Source organism: Canis lupus, chromosome 25 (assembly GCF_003254725.2).
Source record: "Canis lupus dingo isolate Sandy chromosome 25, ASM325472v2, whole genome shotgun sequence".
NCBI classification, from domain to species: Eukaryota; Metazoa; Chordata; class Mammalia; order Carnivora; family Canidae; genus Canis; species Canis lupus.
Window position 1 is genome coordinate 13,685,141 of NC_064267.1, and position 19,240 is coordinate 13,704,380.

A 19,240-nucleotide genomic window follows, 5' to 3' on the forward strand; every position below is an offset into this window, starting at 1 on the left:
CCTTCCATGCTTGTCTTTGTTTGCTCTCACTCATTTCTTTAGAAACCACTTATCCTGAGCCATGGTCTTCTTAGGATGCTCTCTTTGAAAGAAGCAGCCTGTAACTGTGCTAATGCCAAGAGGAGGAACCTGTGTTCTCACCCTGGCTTTGGCCCAAGGCCAGTCATCTGACCTAGGATTTCATTCATTTACCTGAGCCAGTTACTCCATGCTTCTATGTGTTCCCCTTGGTACACATTGATCTCAAGGGCACTCCTTAACAAAATCCCTCATGCTAAACTCCATCTAAGTCTCCTTCCCAGGCTGTGATGAACAGTCCAGAACTATTTCAGACTTTTACTACAAGGAAAAGTAAAATACTTGCAACTCATGCCACTAACAATGGGCTGATCTCCTCCAATATACAAAGAACTCCAAGAAATTTAAAGAAAAGAGGGAAAATGCTAGCACTAATCAAAATTATTAATGCATTTACCCTTTGACATGGAAGTCCCACTTCTGGGAATTTATCCAACAGTGCAGCAGAATTTGTTGAAGGAAAATGTTGAAGTTGGAAATATCCCAAGTGTCCATCAATAAGGGACTGGTTAAATAAACTATTTACCTAACTGAACACTCTACAGTTGCAAGAAGAACAAGGAGGCCCTCTAGCATTGATGTGGAAAGACCCTGGGATATACTGTTAGGGCACAAAAGGAAAGGGAAGAACAGGTGTCTAGACTGCAGCCTTTTGTGTGCGAAAGAGGCCCATGATGAATAATCACACAAGCTGGTGTCTGCATGAACAAATGTAGAAAGGATGTATCAGGGGCACCTCTAGAGAGAAGGGGGCAATGATGTGGATGGGGCTAGAGACAGGAGATTTTATGATGTTTAATTTTCACTGGGTTTTATAGTATAGAACCATGTGAATCCATTACCTTTTTACAACATGGAGGGTTGTTTTTGTTTTTTTAAGAAAAAAACATCCAAATAAAAACAAACCTCAAATCCATTTGTAGTTAATTTTGGTGGAAAGAGTAAAGCAAGAATTAGGAATCCAAAGTAATATCTTCTCCAAATGACTTTCACCATTTATGTAAAATATCTTTTACTCACTTACTTCAAATACCAGTTTAATCATGAACCAAAGAGCCAGCTGTATTTGGACTGGTTTTTGTATTCTCTACTTGTTTCTATTGGTCTGTCCATGTACAGCCCCAAACTGCTTTTATTGTTACACCTTGTACTATGTGTAACATCTGGCATGACAAATCCTATTAATACATTTATTTTCAAGATTTCCAGGCTATCTTCTCATATACTTCCTTAGGATCTTCAGCATTTCCTTGCTTAAATAATCACTCTGATGCTTGTACGTGTACATATTTCTTCCTATCCCAGAGTGGGGTAGGTCTTTCTATTTATTCACACTTTTACAATAGGGCTTTTCTTATAATAATTCTAATATGATTAAGTTCATTTTAAGTATTTTATACTTTTGATTAATATTCAAATTAAATCATTTCTGACTTATGGAAGGCAGAAAAGCTTGATTTTAATTATTATTTTTATTGTTCTGAAATGATTCTACCAACTTAATTAGCAACAATAAAGACTTGATTGTTTTAAGTAGAATTTAGGGTTTTCTCCCCCCATTTATGCTTATTGTTTTGAAACCACGGATTAGCATTTCTTGATATGGGCAGTTATCACTTGTGAGATTAATGTTGTGACAGATGCTATAGAAGCAGGAAGGAGAAGCAGCAGAAAGATTAATCATGACTCCTACTTGTGTGGACTCCAGCTAGAGGCAAGTGAACCATGGGGCTGGCTATAGTTATAAGAGTAGCCGACAAGGAGAGGGAGGCAGGCAGAGGCATCCTTTGAGAGCTTCCTTGGGAGGCACCCCAGGTATTACCATCACAGACAGATTTCTATCGAACCACACGAACAGAGGAAAACAAAACAAAACCCCAAAAGCATGTATATATACATGGTTCCTGTAAGTATTCAGCAGTGCTTAATCCAGGAAGCACTACTAGAAAGATAGGCCCAGGAGATGAGGGTAAAAACAAAGGCCATCTGCTTGGTGTCATTCAGGTGGGAAGAAAAATCCAGAGCTCCTCTAGAACTTCCCTGTAGTGAGTATTACTTACACCAATCCTTTCAGATGCATTTAGGGTTAATGCAATAATGTGTTAGGAACACTTAATGTGAGCTTTCAAAATTTCCAGCAAGAAGGACCAAGCCAAATGTATATTTTGCATCAGCTAATGATACTATGAACAAATCAAGAACAAGAGAGATACCAGTAGCCTTTACTGTGACCTATCAAATAGCAAAGAAATTTTTCACAGCATTGCCTTTTTGGGTAAGTTTCTCTGGCAAGACTTTCCTCATAAAAAAAAAAAAAAGGCAGCATTTATTAAATGCACCCAGCTTTTACAGATTCAAATAACCTCAGGAACAGAAACAGCAGTGAGTCCAGGAAAACTCATTTTCCACTTTCATATCAACACATGCTAGTGGCCTGGATATATTTCACTGTTGTTTGTTCTTATGGTGGAGTGTTCCAAAGCAGGTGGATTTCAAAGCACCCTGAAGGCTGGTGTAATTGATAGAACTCTTGGATACTTTAAGGCTATACTTGGCCCAGGTAAAAAATATCCAAGATCAGCACAGCACTTTACCTACCCTCTATAGTACTGACATTTTCTTTGTGGACAGCACAGTTCCCACCTTGTTTGTACACATGGAGAGAGGGACTTGTGTTTTCAGGTAACCAGCAGGCATCTGGAGAAAGTGCTCTCTGGACACTAACACGGGCATGTGTCTCAGTCCACCGCAGTCTGGAGGACTAGTTTCAGTTAACATGAGATGGCTTGGCTTTGAAAGAAATTGGTGAAATTCTTATTCTGGTAGCAGAGGATACTCTCTCACGTGACTTCTTCCAGCAAACTCCAAGAGAGTGTACTGTTTAGGGGGAGTTTTAAGGGACAAGTACATCAGTTTCAGTGTTTCCTTTAAATGTTCTTGATAGAACTCAGGTAAAGTGTGAGAGCATCAAGGATTCTAGGCTAATTAATGAAATCCATAAGGCCACTCTGGGGTCAGGGGAGAATATCCGGCCACAGATGATGTTAGAAAAATTTACTCCTCAGTTATGAACAGATGACCACATGACTGGAATACAATCACTTATTAACACCTGAATTGTTAGCAATACACAGACAAGAGGCAAGCAAACTTTATTAATCTACCAGATTGAATCATGGTTATTTTGCTCTACAATGATTATAGACAGTCACAGCATAGAAGAGGGGCTACATTTAAGGTAGAACTGTCTAAGGAGGTGGCAAAAGTGAGACTTACCTCATCCTGAAAGGTTCCTGGTACAGGGTAGACTGGATGACTGTCTGCTATTGTAGGATATCCTATTCTGGGATGAAGGATGAATTAGAAAAGCCTCAAACCTATAACACTATAGTCAAAAGATTGGTCAAATATTAAATACCTTAAAATAATGCTAAAGGATTAATTTGACTCTATGGTTTGGCGCCATGCTAAAGGCTTTCCTGTATGGTTTGACTTTATCCTCACAAACTCTTTGATGTATGTACTTTATTGTCCTTGCTTTACAGAGAAGTGGACACTGAGAAGGCATGTGCAGAGTTGCAGGAGAGGAAAAGCCCCCAGGTGGCCTGACTGCCGAGCCTCACCCCACCCTAACCCTGCTGCTGTCTATTCATGGCTACTGCCAGTGAGACAGCAGATGGAAGAGTGGTTGTAAGAAAACAAGTCTGTGAGTGCCTGGCCCTTCTCCTCCCCAGAAAGGTTAGCAGAAAGTATTCAGCAGGCCAACTCACTCCTCCACCACCATCATCTTGCCTTATTATGATCAGTATTATTCCAGTCAAATTTTACTCAAGTTATTCCTTAAACTATATTATCTGCAGTCCAATGACATCCTGGTCCCTGGTTCACAACCCCTGGGACTAGGCTTCCAGAAACTCCCCAACCATGGGAATCCCTATTTCCAGAATGGAATACTACTTGGCACTAAAAAGAATAAACACTGATACTCATAGCAATGTGGACAATTGCAAATGTGTTACACTGAAGACCACATACTGGTATGATTCTACTCACAGAGCCTTCTAAGAAAGGCAGAACTGTACAGTCAGAAAACAGGCCAGTCATTGCTAGGGACAGGATGTAGAGCTAGGGTCAGGACTACAAAAGGGGCTGAGGGAGTTTTTTGGAGTACTGGCACTGCTCTGTATGTGACTGTAGTGGCAATGATGCTATTGTATGTATGCATCTGTTGAGATTCAGACTGTACACTAGAAAGGGATTATTTTATTACAGTAATTATACCTAACAAAAAAAGGAAGTGGTATACCAGTATACTGTACTAATAAAAACCTTCAAAGGAATAAAGGAAACCAATAAGGCAAGGCTAACGAGGAGGTAAAAGTTTCTTGTTAGTACTTAATATTACAAAGAAGTAAGTTGCAGATTGACAAGTGATTGACAAAAAGGTCATCAAAACAACATGCAACATGCAGCTTAGTTAAAGGAGCAATAATAAACCTTATCCTATAATCCCTGGATAAAAGAGGTCAACATTTTAATCAATATTCTTTTATCGGTATGCTCCAGAGGTATAAGCAGTATGTAATAACACTAACCTACTTTGCCTCTCCTCACTTTGAAAGATGAGGCAAGAAAGCACATACATCACTTCCTGAGCCTTCTTTAAATAGTTCACTTAATCTGCCAGGGCACTGCAACTAAGGAATGAAGGGCACTCTAAACTCCCAGAACACCTGTTGGAAAACCAGTATGTTGGCTCAGATGAAAACCAATATACTGGCTCCAGTGAGTTGTCAGAAGGCAATGAAGATTATTTACCACTTAAAAGTACAGGCATTTACTAGTGGAGAGATGAGCTCTCTGATGTGATACTTATTCACAGAAGCTATTTTAACTGAAGATCAAATCCAAAAGACTCCTAAATCCAAGAAAAAGAAGGATGAATTTCATGATCACAAACACATTTTACTTGCTTGCCAAAAAGTATTTTAGAACTATGGGCTAGAATCTATTTCTCTTCTTAAGTTAGGCTGACCAATTTAGAAAAAAAAAGGAGAAGATAAGGCACCTGCTCCCGATCCTCTCAAAGCAAATGCAGGATTGTCCAAAAAATGTGATTATTTTCCATCATTGGAGCACTACGTTATGAATTCGTAGTGGGAGGGTAGTAAGAGGTGCCTCTTCCCACTACCTTCCTCTTATCTGCTACAGAAGGTATTCTTTCTGTTGTCACCTTATCTTTTCCACAGCCTATAACTGAAGTCTCTGTTCTTGATTTTGGACTTTCAACCACCCTTAATCAAATGTTGCTGATATTTACCTGCTCAGAAGAGTGCTCATGGCTGTACATGGAGATCAAAATGGATAGATAGGCATGATCAGGGGATTTGTGCTTAGACACTTTCACAAAATTAATTTTAAGAATTAAAGGACAACTGATTTCAAAAGTCTTAGGAAAGCTAGTCTCTAGTAGCAGAAGAAAGGGCAAGAAGAAATATAGAAGAGCAACACAAATGGAGCAAAATGGCAAGAAAAACCTAGTTGGTAAAATCAACTTCACCAGAGTGAAAATCTACAAGTTTCACCTACATAAAAGGTAGTCTAAGGTAGGAATGCAATCAAAATTATCTTTCATTCTTTCTCAAAGGATGAGGTTAAACAATTCTAAATATAAATAATTAATCTCCTAATACTTAGAGGGTATAGTTCTTTGTATGAAAATTCCACCAGGAATGATTTAAGTTAGACCAGAAAGGTATTTCCTAAAAAGAAAGCAGAAATACAATATGCTACTTAAATAATCTTCTCTTGTATTCTAAACACACACACACACAGACACACACACAGACACAATCCAATAGATTCTGACATGTCAGCCTCTACTGAAATGTGTTCAACTAATTATCTCCTTATTGAGCATTGTGCATTTAGTCCTGTCTGGGGGCAAAGTCAGAAAGAAAGGGTTCCTGCCCTTAGGGAAGTCAGAAGAAATTTGGTAAATAGAAATAACATTCACCATGACAAGCACACATGCTAAATTATGCAGGTGCAATGTCTGAATGAAATAGAACTTAATGGAAAGGAATAAGTGAGGGCTTTAATGCACATGGTGATGAGCTGACCCCCCCCACCGCCCTTGCTAGGGTTGCTTCGTTTCTGCCACAGCATTAGGAGGGGAGGAAAGACTGGACACCCTAGAATAAGACACAATAGACCTCTCAAAATTCACATTACCCCGAGTTCTTTGCATTGATTTGTTTTTGGACTTGCACTTTTTCTCCCCACTCAGGGAGGTTTTATGGAGTTAGAGACTCAATTTTTAAAACATCAATGCCTAAATACATTTTTTTAGAATGTTGGATCTTTATAATGATCCTTTCAGGTAAAACAGCTGCAAAAACATCATTAAAAAAGCATATATTGTCATATGTAAAAAGGGAGCAAGCAAGAGTCTATTTTTATAAAGTTCAAAGTGATGGTATATCTTGTAGGGGACTCCCTCCAGACTGAATATTTCTCTGGCTTTGTAACAACTCCTCCCTGTCACCCCTCCCTCCCCATTTGCTGATAAACTTCCAGCTCCATAAATGGGCAGCAACCAAGTCAGCTTTGAGAGAACATTCCTAAGCCCATGTGCAGCCAGTTTTGCAGCCATCTTCCTACTGAAACATAAACCCCAGCAACGACACTTCTTCCCTCTTGTTTACCAAGGGCCTGGTGACTTCTGACATTTATCTCGGAGCTGGAATAAACAGAGAGGGTTAAGTGGGGCAGAGAGGTGTGGGCCTCTCTCTGGCTCACCAACCTGCTCTCCTCCAGTCCCCCTCACTTAATCAGCTCCTATTCATCCTTCAGGTCTTAGCTCAGTTCATCCTGGAAAGCTGAGGCTCCCACGGCTGTAAAACACCACTTTGGAGAGCTCTCACTGTGTACTACATGCGGTCTTCCTGTGAGCCAGCACCCAGCAAGCTGTACTGTAACGGAGTCTTATCTGTATCCCCTCCTTGCTTCCAAGGGCAAGGGATTGGTCTGGTTCCTTTATCTGGATCCTATGACCCCAGAGCACTTGACCTGGAGAATGAGGATGCACGAGAAGGGGAAAGTACTCTTCAGAATATTCCTACTTCTAGTTAATTCCCATTTGCAAACTGCCCACTGGAAAGATGTTCTAAAAATGGTTTCCCTTCCAATGTATTAAATTGTAATTATTGCTCAACAACTATCAGCCCCAAATAGGAACCCCCTAGGTAATTACTAACTCTACGTGCTGGGATGTTCTTGGAAAGGGTTTGGCACAGACTTGTGCATACAACCACTGGGGTTGTGCATACCACCACCACCCACATCAACTGGGGAACTTTGCAGAACTTATCCCAGGGCTCCTGGCCCTCGTGTTTCACCTGCCACAGAAGAGGTGGGTCGACATCTGCTTAAAGCTTTCACTAAAAAACAGATGGTTTCATGTTTGAAACCATCTCTACAGATAGCTTCATATGTTGACTGTGCTTTTCAACTCACCTTCACTTATTAACATGCTACCATTAGCCTTATAACTCCAATCTAGCCCCTCAAATAAGGACTCCTTATCAGGAAACATAAAGCCAACTCTGGCTAGGAAGACAAAAGAAAGAAAGAAGCCTACCTATCAGGAGCTTTGTCTTCAACCATAAAGAGATCTTTTGCGTATTAAGAATGAAACATTTTTTGAGATGTATTTAAGTTGTACATTATAAGCAAAAAAGGGGAAAAGCTATCGGGTAATATTTTAAAGTTTTAAAACATCTATTCTTTATGGAGTCTAACACTTAAAGCAAAATCTACCCAAGGCCAGTGCTTTCTGCCCTCCATTTACAATGCAGTCTGGGTTATTCTCAAGGGGGTGGGGTGGGGTGTGGGGGAAAGCCAGTTTGGAACACAGCTGAGCAAATCCACAGCATCTTTGCACATTTACATATTTAAATTAAGCCTCCACAAATAAGAAGCTGGTCAGACAGTAAAGACAGAAATTACTGCCTACAAGTAATTTAGATATAATTATTTTCAAACAATAGTGATCTGAAAAATGGAGAAAAAAACCTCAAAACCACTCAGAGGTCCAACAACAAAAAACTGTAATACAACTGAAAAGACTGCATATGTGTTTTCAGAAAACTAGATTCAAAATTCTTTTCTGAGAACACTTTGGATTAGAATGACAGTTTATATGCAAACCATAGTTCATTTTACTGTTTTAGTTTTAAGACAGAAAACGAAATGCTGGTGAACGTTTTGGAGTCCAGAGTGCAGGATTTTTGTTTGTTTGTTTTAGGCTTGTCAGGTGTTGAGAAGTCTTAAGCAGCTTTCAACAAAATTCTGTTGTTTGGGTTGCATTTGGTCTCAAATTGCTGTGGCTTAAAGCACTGTCTCATTCAGTGATAATATTTCTAGCCCTCCGTGCTAAATATGCATCCCAGTTCCTGGCCAGCATCCCATACCAGTTTAATGGCCCCATGAAAACAGTAGAATTTCTTATATATGTTGCCAAAAATAAGTAGACACCCTACATAGTATAAAGTTCTCAGGTTTTCACATTAATACCTATATGTTACAATTATTTTACAATTATTCTCTTTATTAGGATGGCCACCAACTAATCATCATAATTTCAAAGTCTCATCTCTATTTCACAGATGATTTGGCATCTTTTTACGTTTCTTAAGACGTTAAAACCAAAGTTTTAAGGGGTCTGTATCACAATTTTTTAAAATACAGGTTAAAATCAAGTAACTTCCTTATTGTTTTCCTATTTGTGTTATCATCACTAAAAATTTTCTCCATTCCAAATAACCTTTTCCTAGGGGTTCAGAAAGTCTGAGCTGGACAAATGCACACCTAGACAATGCTTAACATGCTGAGGCTGTTATGCTTTGAAACTCCTTGTTATGTTCTGTATGCTATTCAGGAAATTCTGAATAACAAACTCCTAGTTTGTTAAATAGCATAGGAACTTTATTTTTTTAATGAGCTTGTTATTTTATTTTATTTTATTTGTATATTTTTTTTACTGGAGTTCGATTTGCCAATATACAGTGTAACACCCAGTGCTCATCCCATCAAGTGCCCCCCCCCCAGTGCCTGTCACCCAGTCACCCCCACCCCCCGCCCACCTTCTTTTCCACCACCCCTTATTTGTTTCCCAGAGTTAGGAGTCTCTCATGTTCTGTCACCCTTGCTGATATTTCCCACTCATTTTCTCTCCTTTCCCCTAAAATCCCTTTCACTATTTTTTTATATTCCCCATGTGAGTGAACCCATATAATGTTTGTCCTTCTCTGACTGACTTACTTCACTCAGCATAATACCCTCCAGTTCTGTCCACGTCGAAGCAAATGGTGGGTATTTGTCGTTTCTAATGGCTGAGGAATATTCCATTGTGTACATAGACCACAGCTTCTTTATCCATTCATCTTTCGATGGACACTGAGGCTCATTCCACCGTTTGGCTATTGTGGACATTAGCATAGGAACTTTAAGGAATTTAAGCGACCCTTCTCTCTTTGGGAATTATCACAGAGCAGTCAAATGAGGACCTCAAAAATATATAGAAATATTTCTCCAATCTTTACATTTAAGATAAATTCCTCCCATTGTCAAAATCAGAGTTTTAAAAATCAGTCATTCCTCTCTGCTTATGAATTATTCTGTGAAATAATTAAAGGTTAAAACTACAAAATTACATTAAAGGTCTCTGCTTACCATCTGCCCTACATATTGACATACACATTTTCTGAAATTGCTTTTACTGTGTCACTTGCTTATTTCAGAATGAAAAAGGAATTCCAGCTTCCAATAGCAAGAAAACTCTTGTCTAGTTATTTAGGTCCCCATCCCTAGCCATTTATATATCCCACCCAGCCCTATCTCCTTACCTTTGCTAATTTCATTCCTTTACCTGCCCCCCACCTCAGACACACAGGGAACCCCATCAGCTCCACAAGACTTGGAGATTCTGCATGGTCTAGCCCACAACAGAATTTTACCTTCTGAGAAATATGGTCCATCTAGTCACAGCCACAAAACTTAGCATTTAATTGCTGTGACAAAACAAAACTACATGTCAAGTTTGTTTTTCAAACCTTCAGGGAGCTCTCCAAAGCATGTGGTCTGGCTACTCATTTTTGTTTCCCTCCAGTGATTCAAGTCCAAGGTACTTATGATACTCTTTTAAAAACTGTTTCAGCATTTTTTTTTATTGTGGTAAAATACACATAACATAAAGTTTACCATTCTCATCATTTTTAAGTGTACATTCATACTGTTGGGCAACCCTATTTGTGATCCATCTCCAGAAACACTTTGTGCCTCCTACCGGAGGCAAACAGACAACTGCCAGTTAGTTTCTAATGATAAAATCCAGTTTTAATTTACAGAACTGTATAATTAATAAAGGTGTATCTAATTGCATATTAGTGGCACTTCCAGAGCACTGGTTGAAAACAGAATAAGGGATGGAGTGGGAGATGAGGCTGATGGCAGTTGGGATCCATGATGGGCAGGGGTACATGGGGATTTCATCAGAGGCCATAGGAACTTGGAGAGTTGAAGAGGACAGTGGCACTCATTCACTCCCTGCCATCAGGTCTGAGCACTTCAGTTCTAGAAGCTGTGCCAGCCACTGAAGTCACTCATGTATTTGTTCAGGAACCTCATCCTGGGTGCATTATAGATGATGGTCAGTGTGAAGCCAGCAGTCTTTGCTATCATGCAGGTAAGAAGTACTAAATTAAGGCAGCAGTGGAAGGAAATGGAGAGTCAAGGTTTATGCATTTTTCATTTTGCCTACTGATAGGGTGACCTGAAATCACCAATTCCATCATTTTGTTCCTATTTTAATCACTTGAACCAACAGTTATTTCAGTCTGAACAAATTTTATGACATATCAAATAGCACTGAGGTCTGTCAGCAACAAGGAACCAGGGGTACAAATGATAATGCATAACCCTGATCATGTGTTATGTTCAAGGTGCTGAAGGTGCTGTGGTGGTAATGCTTGAATTAGATCACTGTCATTCTGGTAGAAGAGTTATGGTCTACTGAGAGGGAAAGCTGTTATTCCACACGGCTTTTAGTGGGTAAGAAGGGAGATGACTTGAACATCTGTCAATATAGGAATGGTTAAATAGATTGTAGGAAACCATACTGTGAAACATCACACAATGAATCTATATGTAGTCATGGGAATGATCCCCCAAATACAATGGTAGGTATATCATGAATGGCAGAACATATTACAAAGCATGAGGACATTTATGTAAAAGCAACGATTTGTTTGTATATGTAAACAGCTCCATAAACACAGGAAAAGGTCATAAAGGAATATACCTAAGGGAGCTAGGGATGAGAGTGGAGAGAACTTTCAGATGGTGTTCCATATTGCAGTGAGGATAGAGCCATGTATTCCTTCTGCAGAAAAATCAAGTTTCATAGGTCAGTGAACCAAGCAAGTAGATTATATTACAGGCTCATAGGTCTTCCATACAATCTTTCTTGGTAATTCAAATCATACTGATCCTCATAACTGCCAAGACTATTGGTATGTGCACATACCCATTTGTGCATCTTTTTTTAATCTGCCAAACTGCTTTTAGACTACATCTATAAGTGACTGACAGTTACATATATCAGAGGACCTCTGAGATGAGAACATCCTGGGTTTCTCCCTGAGTTACAAGAAAACCGTTTAAGAATAAAAACCATTTAAGAATAATATATAATACAATTTATTCTCCAAAAAAAATACAATTTATTCTCAATTAGTTACAAGGTAACCTTTAGATTGCAAAATATTCACTGCAGAGGAGCAAATTAAATGACAAAAATCTTTGATCTTTTGGTTCAAAACACAATAAGATACCATGCAAGTGTACTTTCCTGTTTTTAAAATTATATTTGGAGTACATCTTGATGCCACAGAGGTTGGATAGACACTGAGTCAGTGCTCTGTCTGGGCTCAGTTGAGGATTTTGTTTTCTTGGTTTCCAAATTAAATCTCCTAGCAACACTAAGTAGAAAACTGAGACCACAGTGGTGGGGACTTTATTTAATTTTTAAATTTTATCAAGAATGTTTTTAAAGGCTGTTTACAAAGGACCGTTTACAACTATGGCTCAACTACAATTGAAAAATTAATTTAATTAATTTAAGGAACTCACATGGCATTTTCAGGGCCTCATTCCAAATAGAATTTTCCAGACAGACAAAAATTGTACTCTTCTCATCCTTAGCCCTCTTGAAGTTAAAAAAAAAGGCAAGATAGGAGGTGTAAATGACTAAGAAGGGCCCCAGAGGAAGCTCTGGGAAGCTAGAGGGTTGGGAGCTTCATGTAAAATGTCTTGATAAAGAAGTCTAGACTATCTGTAATTTGCTGCTTTTGAGGAAAACCAGATTATTAAGAAACCTTGTGAAGCCAACTGCTACAGGAGCTGAAAATGCATGTGTAACATGGAATGGCACGTGGAAGCATGGATTCCCACACTCCTTTAGTCCACAGCCCTAATTATCTATGACCCCAAGTGACATTCAGGAGTGACTGCTATCATGGAGACCAAAAAAAGTCACAAAAACAGAAAGACAAACATATTTAAGTGCCAAAAAAGACTCTAAAAAATGTAGACAGGAGGAAAGTAGAAACTATAAAATCCTTTACAAATAACATCTAGAAGTTCTTACTCAGAGTGGACTGAGCTGAGTATTACAGCACAAGACAAGCAGACAAGGCAAGTAGGCTACTCTTTGTGTAAATTGGAATAATATATATCTTCTTCTGGGTTTTCCTACATTTCTGTCCCATTTACCCTTTTGGCTGGGCAGCTTTGTGCAGTAAACAACCTGCACAACTCAGGAAAACATTCATTAGTAGTTTGGTTACAGATTGAATGATGTGAACCTTTATGTTTCACCTGAATATTTGATAGGAAAGAGTAGACAATTTGAACATAAAGAAATGTTTAGTCACAGTCACATTAGCAAACCACTTGCTAAATTCCCTAAGCTGTGTATTTTAAAGGATCACATCAGATAAAGATGATCTATGTCTTGGTTATTATTTCTGCCAAAACTTCAGAAATCAGACACAAAATAATGTGTAACAGAATGAGATATTAACCCCATATGCAATTATCCCTGCTTTTCTATTTCTCCACAGAGTGACTGCCTGCTTCCTCTTTTCTAAACACACATGGAAATCTAATAGCCACCTTGGCCTCAAAAGCTACACCTTTGTGGCAGAGTGGTCCCTAAAGGGGAGCAGAAAGGTGGCTGGCACTTCTACGGAGTTCAAACAGCAAGTACCCATTCCACTTTTTCCTGGGCCCGCCCCCTCTCCTTCTAAGGAGAGGTGTGTATAAATCCCTTCTAATCCCTCTAATAAGTAAAATAAATGTGCTTGTAATTGAATCAACATCTTGAAAACCAGCTTGACGACCCAATAAGTTCACCGAGATATTTTTAATTACCTTATTTGTTTACTCCCCACTTACTCCCACATCTTCCCCATTTAAAGAGTATCATCCAAATATCCCAGAGGCAACGAATCAATGCTTGGGTAACTTGCAGATTCCATGGGAAATATAGCAAGAAATGAGGACCTTTCATTCTAGGACAGAAAAGAATGACTGGGTTGCCTGGAAACATCTCAGTGCCCACAAGAAAGGTACAAACGTCAGCTGCCCAGGCTCTGACCTCCCAAGGATGAGCAGGGTGTAAATGACAACATTATACCCGGTCCAAGGACGCAAAGGCTCCCTGAGTGGTTACTTGGCCTGAGGCCTTGATCTGCAAGTGTCTCTCGCTTCGCAGAGGTCATGTGTGTCTGTCCCAGCAGCAGCACCTTTTAATTTTACAGGACAAAATCCTTTCTCGAAATTACCTTAAATATGTGAAGATGCCCTCTTCCCCCTGAAGGAAGAAGTTGGTCTTGCTCACCTCTATAATGTAGAGGACCACATTCTTGTAGAAACAGTACAGTATGCACTTGGTCACCCGATTATAGCTCCAAGCACCGTGGACCAACAGGAGCTTCTCCAAGTAGGAAAACTGAAGGGGAAAAAATGGCAAAGTTCAGGATTGCCCATCATTTAGGAGCCAAAGTCACATAATCTCCTCTGGATACAGATAAGGTCATTGAGGAAACCAGATTCTGCAGATAATTCAAGAAAACCATTCACTTCTGGAAACTAAAGGCAGAGAGAGTCCTTAGGTCCAGGGAGGACAGCTAAAATCTCCTCTTACATCGATGTACTTAATATTTTTCCCAAATGCAAGTGTGAGCTTCTCATTGCTATTCTCACGAATTCTGTTTACACAAATACTTTTTTAGGGCCTTAATTCTTAGGAGAAGGTGGTCGCTTGAACTGCAAGAAAAGAAAAGCACAGTGGCCCCCAGATACTTCTATTCAATCAGCTTTGATGATGACTTCACAAACAAGGGACAGGAACACTTATGCACTAGTACCCCTTTTTAAAACAGGAATGCACATATGTACACGGCCTATTTCCACTGTCAGTCCTCAGGTTAAAAGCAACTGCACATGCACAGAGATGCACAGACACTCAGGCACAAATACACAGCATTACCTGATACACCAATTTTGTTCTCCTTTTTTTGCTTCCAGCTAGTACAGAGTACCTCTTACTAGAGTGCTATGCAGTCAAGGAAAACAAAACAAAAAAACAACAAGCAGCTAACTGATACTAAGTGACAGTGATGGAACAGCTCTTGCAGTTTGAAATAGTGAGCCATATTCAATAAAATCCCTGAATCCTCTTGGGGCTTTCTGTGTCCTACTTCAACAAAGGACCCCACAAAGTGTGAACATGAGCTGGATGGAAGGAAATGAGGGGATTTGGTTGTGGTTCATTCTATGGACGGTGTTGCACTCCGGTATGAAGGCCAATCATGTTTAAATTCATGATTTCTACTCATTGATTAGCCTTGTACCTGCACTGACATCCCCCTGGGTTTCCTTGAACTAAAACATAACTTTCCCAGTTTCAAGTCACAGGACAGTCCTCGGGCTCATTCTCTTAGAAGAGATCATTGGGCCCGATGGAGAACATCCATAAACTTTAGAAATTCTGCTGTTGCAAACTTCCTATTAATTTCTGATTACTTTTGAAATTACATTTATCAGTAGAAAGAAGGACTCTGATTGGAAATGCAATATTTAAAAAATTTCTTTTTTCAAGAGGCAGCCACATAATAATTTTCATTAGCCCTGAAGAAGGGAGCTTGATCTGACATGACATCACGTTTCATGAGTTCTTCCAGATAATGGTAAGGCAGGTCACTCAACTACATAGTCCAAAAGCTGAATGGCCACTTCAACATGGCAGGAGTAGGTGCATATGGAAAAATAAAACTCCCCATAAAAGCTCATTAAGGATTCCAAAGGGGAATGGGGAATCATAAAATAACTGACTAAACAAATAAAAAGGAAGTTTACGTTTGACCCGGACCCCCTGACGTTAGACTTCAGTGGGCACACAGAACATCTGCTGGAGTCATCCAGAATGACTCAACTGTAGCGCTACAATGATTTGTTTTCAGGAAAAAAAAATACATATTACCCTAAATCAAAATGCTATTTTCATGACGTCGTTCAAAAAAACGTTAAGAAGGTAGGGGGCGGGAATGATGGCCTCCTGAGGAGAACAGGCAGCTGGGGTTGCAGGCACAGGGTCATATGGCCCCAGGCACGGGCTGCCCATAGGCAAGGCAGCAGATCAGGGGGCGGCTGGCAGTCCCAGGGCTGCCCTGCTGGATAAAAGCACACGCAGGCAGGAAAGAAGCAGAACCGGAGCTTTGCCTATTTCATCATTTTCCCCAAGGACTGTGAGCTCAATTGTTTTCTTCTGTATATAACCTTCGAGGGCACTTCCTCAACAATCCAATCAAAAGTGTATTCATCCACAGGAAACAAGGCAACAAAAGCACAAGATGTTGACTTCAAGCAGAGACGTTTATCATTTCACTGGGGCAGAGGGACTCAGGAAAGTGTGGCATCTCTCGCTTCTCACTGAAGTAGGGGAGGCATAGTGTCGGGGAGAAAAGGTGTAAGGCAGGAAGCAATGCTACCTGAAACAGCAGGGCCCCTGCGTAATCATAGGCGGGACCACAGACAGGAGAAACGAAGAACCACAGACACACGCGGCCATTCATCACTCCTTTTGGCAGTGGAGACGATTCCACTGGAGGGGCGAGAAAATCCTTAACTCTAACTCTCTCTTCCCTACATTTCTTTGATGCTTTTAATTTGAAGAGAGCAATTGCTCCAGATTCTACAGCCTATTAGTATGCAGTTTCAATAAAGCAGGTCATGGAATCTCCCTTCCCCAGACATTTTAAAGAAAAAGACAGACAAATATTTGCCTGGAACTCCTAGGAAACCTCTAAAGATCCCTTCCAGCCACATGATGCTATAACTCAAGTATTTAATAATGCTGGGGTGTATAACATCTACAGTTGCTGACAGACTACAGGAAGCATGAGTCCCACAGGCCTCGAAGTGGTTGACTTGGGAAAGTGAATGGGCAGGTGTGTGTGGCTGGTCCCCGAGGTCACGTACAGGTCTGGCGTTCTCTGATCCTGGATGCTCGGAACCGAGGCAGGTCACCTAATGTGAAGGAGCCCCAGCGTTCCCGCCTGTAAAATCAGAATTCCTTCCCCTACCTACTTTATCAATTATCTCGAGGATTTATTTATTTGAAATTAACAGAGAAACAAGATTGATTTCACGTACTTTCCAGAGCCATGAGGATTTTTGTAATTCTTCCCTGTGTTTGCAGAACCATGAGCTGTGAGGGAATTTGAGAGGTGATCTAATGCAGAACCCCCCTCTGGGGAGGCAGAGCCCCAAAGTCGCACAGCACCAGCTTGTAGCCCTGGGGTTGTTGGAAGCTCTTTCACATTTTATACACAGCCCCTGATTTCAGCTTGAAGGGATAAAAAGCCATTGTTACCTGTGCTTATGTGATTAGGGTTAACACATTCTTCAAATGATGAAACACTGGAAGAGCATGATGGGGGGACCCTAGCTAGCCACCAAATGAGCAGGCATTTTATCAACACATACTGCAATCTGTAGACAGGAGGAAATGATTGGTGTCCATTGTGAGGTCTAGATTTTATGGATGATCAAGCAGGCCAAGTGATTTAGATATGTCACCTAAGGTCAGGAGGTTGGCTATTTTCCTTCACTCTTTGGCCATCATTGAGGAGTAGGCAATTCTTTCATCCTCAGGCCATCTGTTCAGTAACTACAAAGCACATCAGGAGCCTCTGCATGCAACATCTGATCCAGAGAGGAGTAGGTTGAACCTGACCCAATAGCAGGACACTGTTTCCTACTGACTGTGGGTTATAGCTACAGAGAAGGTGGCAGTTGTAAGCCCACTGCTTTCCCCTAACCTTAAATGCCTGATGAGAGAATGTTCCAGCACCTTCTTCAAAGAGGACAGATTCTGGGCTGGGGATGGTAGAGAATGGATGTAATGAGCACAGCCACTCTTTAGCATGGGATGGCACCAGGAAAAGCACATGCAGCAGATGTGGGAGTTGAAAGTGAGAGACTATTATTAGCAGGATCAGAGACCTATCTGTCAGGCATGATGCCCTGCCTAAAGGACAGAAAGCTTGGCCAACTCACAGCCGGCAAAAAAACCCCACAACCACCATGACAACCAGCACCACAGGGCCTTCAAAATGCACAGCATCAAGGCCACAGAGAAATCTGAATACTCTGACGATTGTGTTTACACACAACATCAAAAGGGGTGGCAGAGTTCATAGGGCTGGACTGAAGGTCAAGCATTAATCAGGACTTCATGCCCAATGGACATCTCTGTCAACAGGATAGGACAGCTGGTCAACCACACCTCTGACCTGTGCAATGGCATAATCCGAGTTATTGGTCGCCTGCATGCCTTCATTTCCACTGATTCCTACACCCACATGAGCTGTCTGGATCATCCCAACGTCATTGGCACCGTCTCCAATGGCAAGGGTGATGGCCTTTACCCGCTTCTTAACCACGTCCACTATCTCTGATTTCTGCAGAGGAGACACCCTGTAAGAGAAGAAAGAAATGATAACTCTATGCATCTTTCCAGAGGAAACAGCTGTAATCTACATTTAGATGCATTAAAAGGGCAGTTATTGGACAATTTCCAAATCCAATACATACATTTTATGCTCATGTGCAAAGAAGTTTTCAGAAAACAGTAGCTTGTGGCTTTCAAGTATTTGCCAACTTCACAGATGAAATACCCAAGTCAAAACTAACTTAAAACACAGCCTGTTTGTAATCGCTCTGCCCAGTGGGAACCATTCATGTAAACTCCTCAGGGGCATGTGTGCCCCACCACCCCCCTTAATGATAAAGGAGGGAAGCTGGTTACAGAGGTCTTAGGAAGTGTCTTCCAAATAAATCAAAAAATGAGCAGAGACCTTATTGTTGCTTTGCTGTACATCACACACAACCTAGGGCTGGCAAGGGAATTTTCTGTAAAATCTGCTTTCACAAAAGGGAAAGAAAATTGGCAGGGCTTGAGAAATACAGAAAGAGGACCAGAGGGAGAGAGAAGAAGAAAGCCTTCCCATTCTCCACAGAAATGGAGGCAGCGTCTGAAGGCAGCCAAGGCAGAAGGAATTAAGAATTGGGCCGGAGAGGGTCACAGGGACAGAAAGTCTACCCAAGCTCCACTGTGCAAAAGCACAGTCCAAAAGGGGAAGATAAGATTGCTTTTGCTGAAAAGGGGTTGTTTCTGCAAGGAATCAAAGAATGTGGGTTATTTTTCATAAGTCCTCCAGTCATCTGGAAAGAAGGCCCAATATATCTATGGGGTCTAAAGCACAGTAACATTAATTATTTCTTTTTAAAGATTTTATTTATTTATTTATGAGAGACACACAAAGAAAGGCAGAGACACAGGCAGAGGGAGAAGCAGGCTCCCTGCAGGGAACCCAATGCCGGACTGGATCCCAGGACCCCCTTGGCTCAAGGCAGATGCTCAACCACTGAGCCACCCAGGTGTCCTAGCAATGTTAATTAATTATAATGAAGTGTCTGCTTAGAGTGTAAGATGATAATACAATGACTTGAGAAAACTATTAGTACCTCAGGA

The 19,240-nt window shown here is 40.6% G+C and overlaps 1 protein-coding gene across 16 annotated transcripts in view; it reads right to left on the bottom strand.

The window, feature by feature from the left end:
* ATP8A2 (ATPase phospholipid transporting 8A2) overlaps positions 1-19,240 on the bottom strand; it is a 569,987-nt gene that overhangs the window by 207,870 nt on the left and 342,877 nt on the right. For all 16 annotated transcript variants that reach the window (XM_025462677.3, XM_035717600.2, XM_025462679.3 and 13 more), the window contains 2 exons: positions 18,000-18,183; positions 14,042-14,152 (listed from right to left, as the gene is read on the bottom strand). In XM_025462677.3, coding sequence (XP_025318462.1) covers positions 14,042-14,152; positions 18,000-18,183 — 295 coding nt within the window. The remainder of the gene's footprint in view (positions 1-14,041; positions 14,153-17,999; positions 18,184-19,240) is intronic.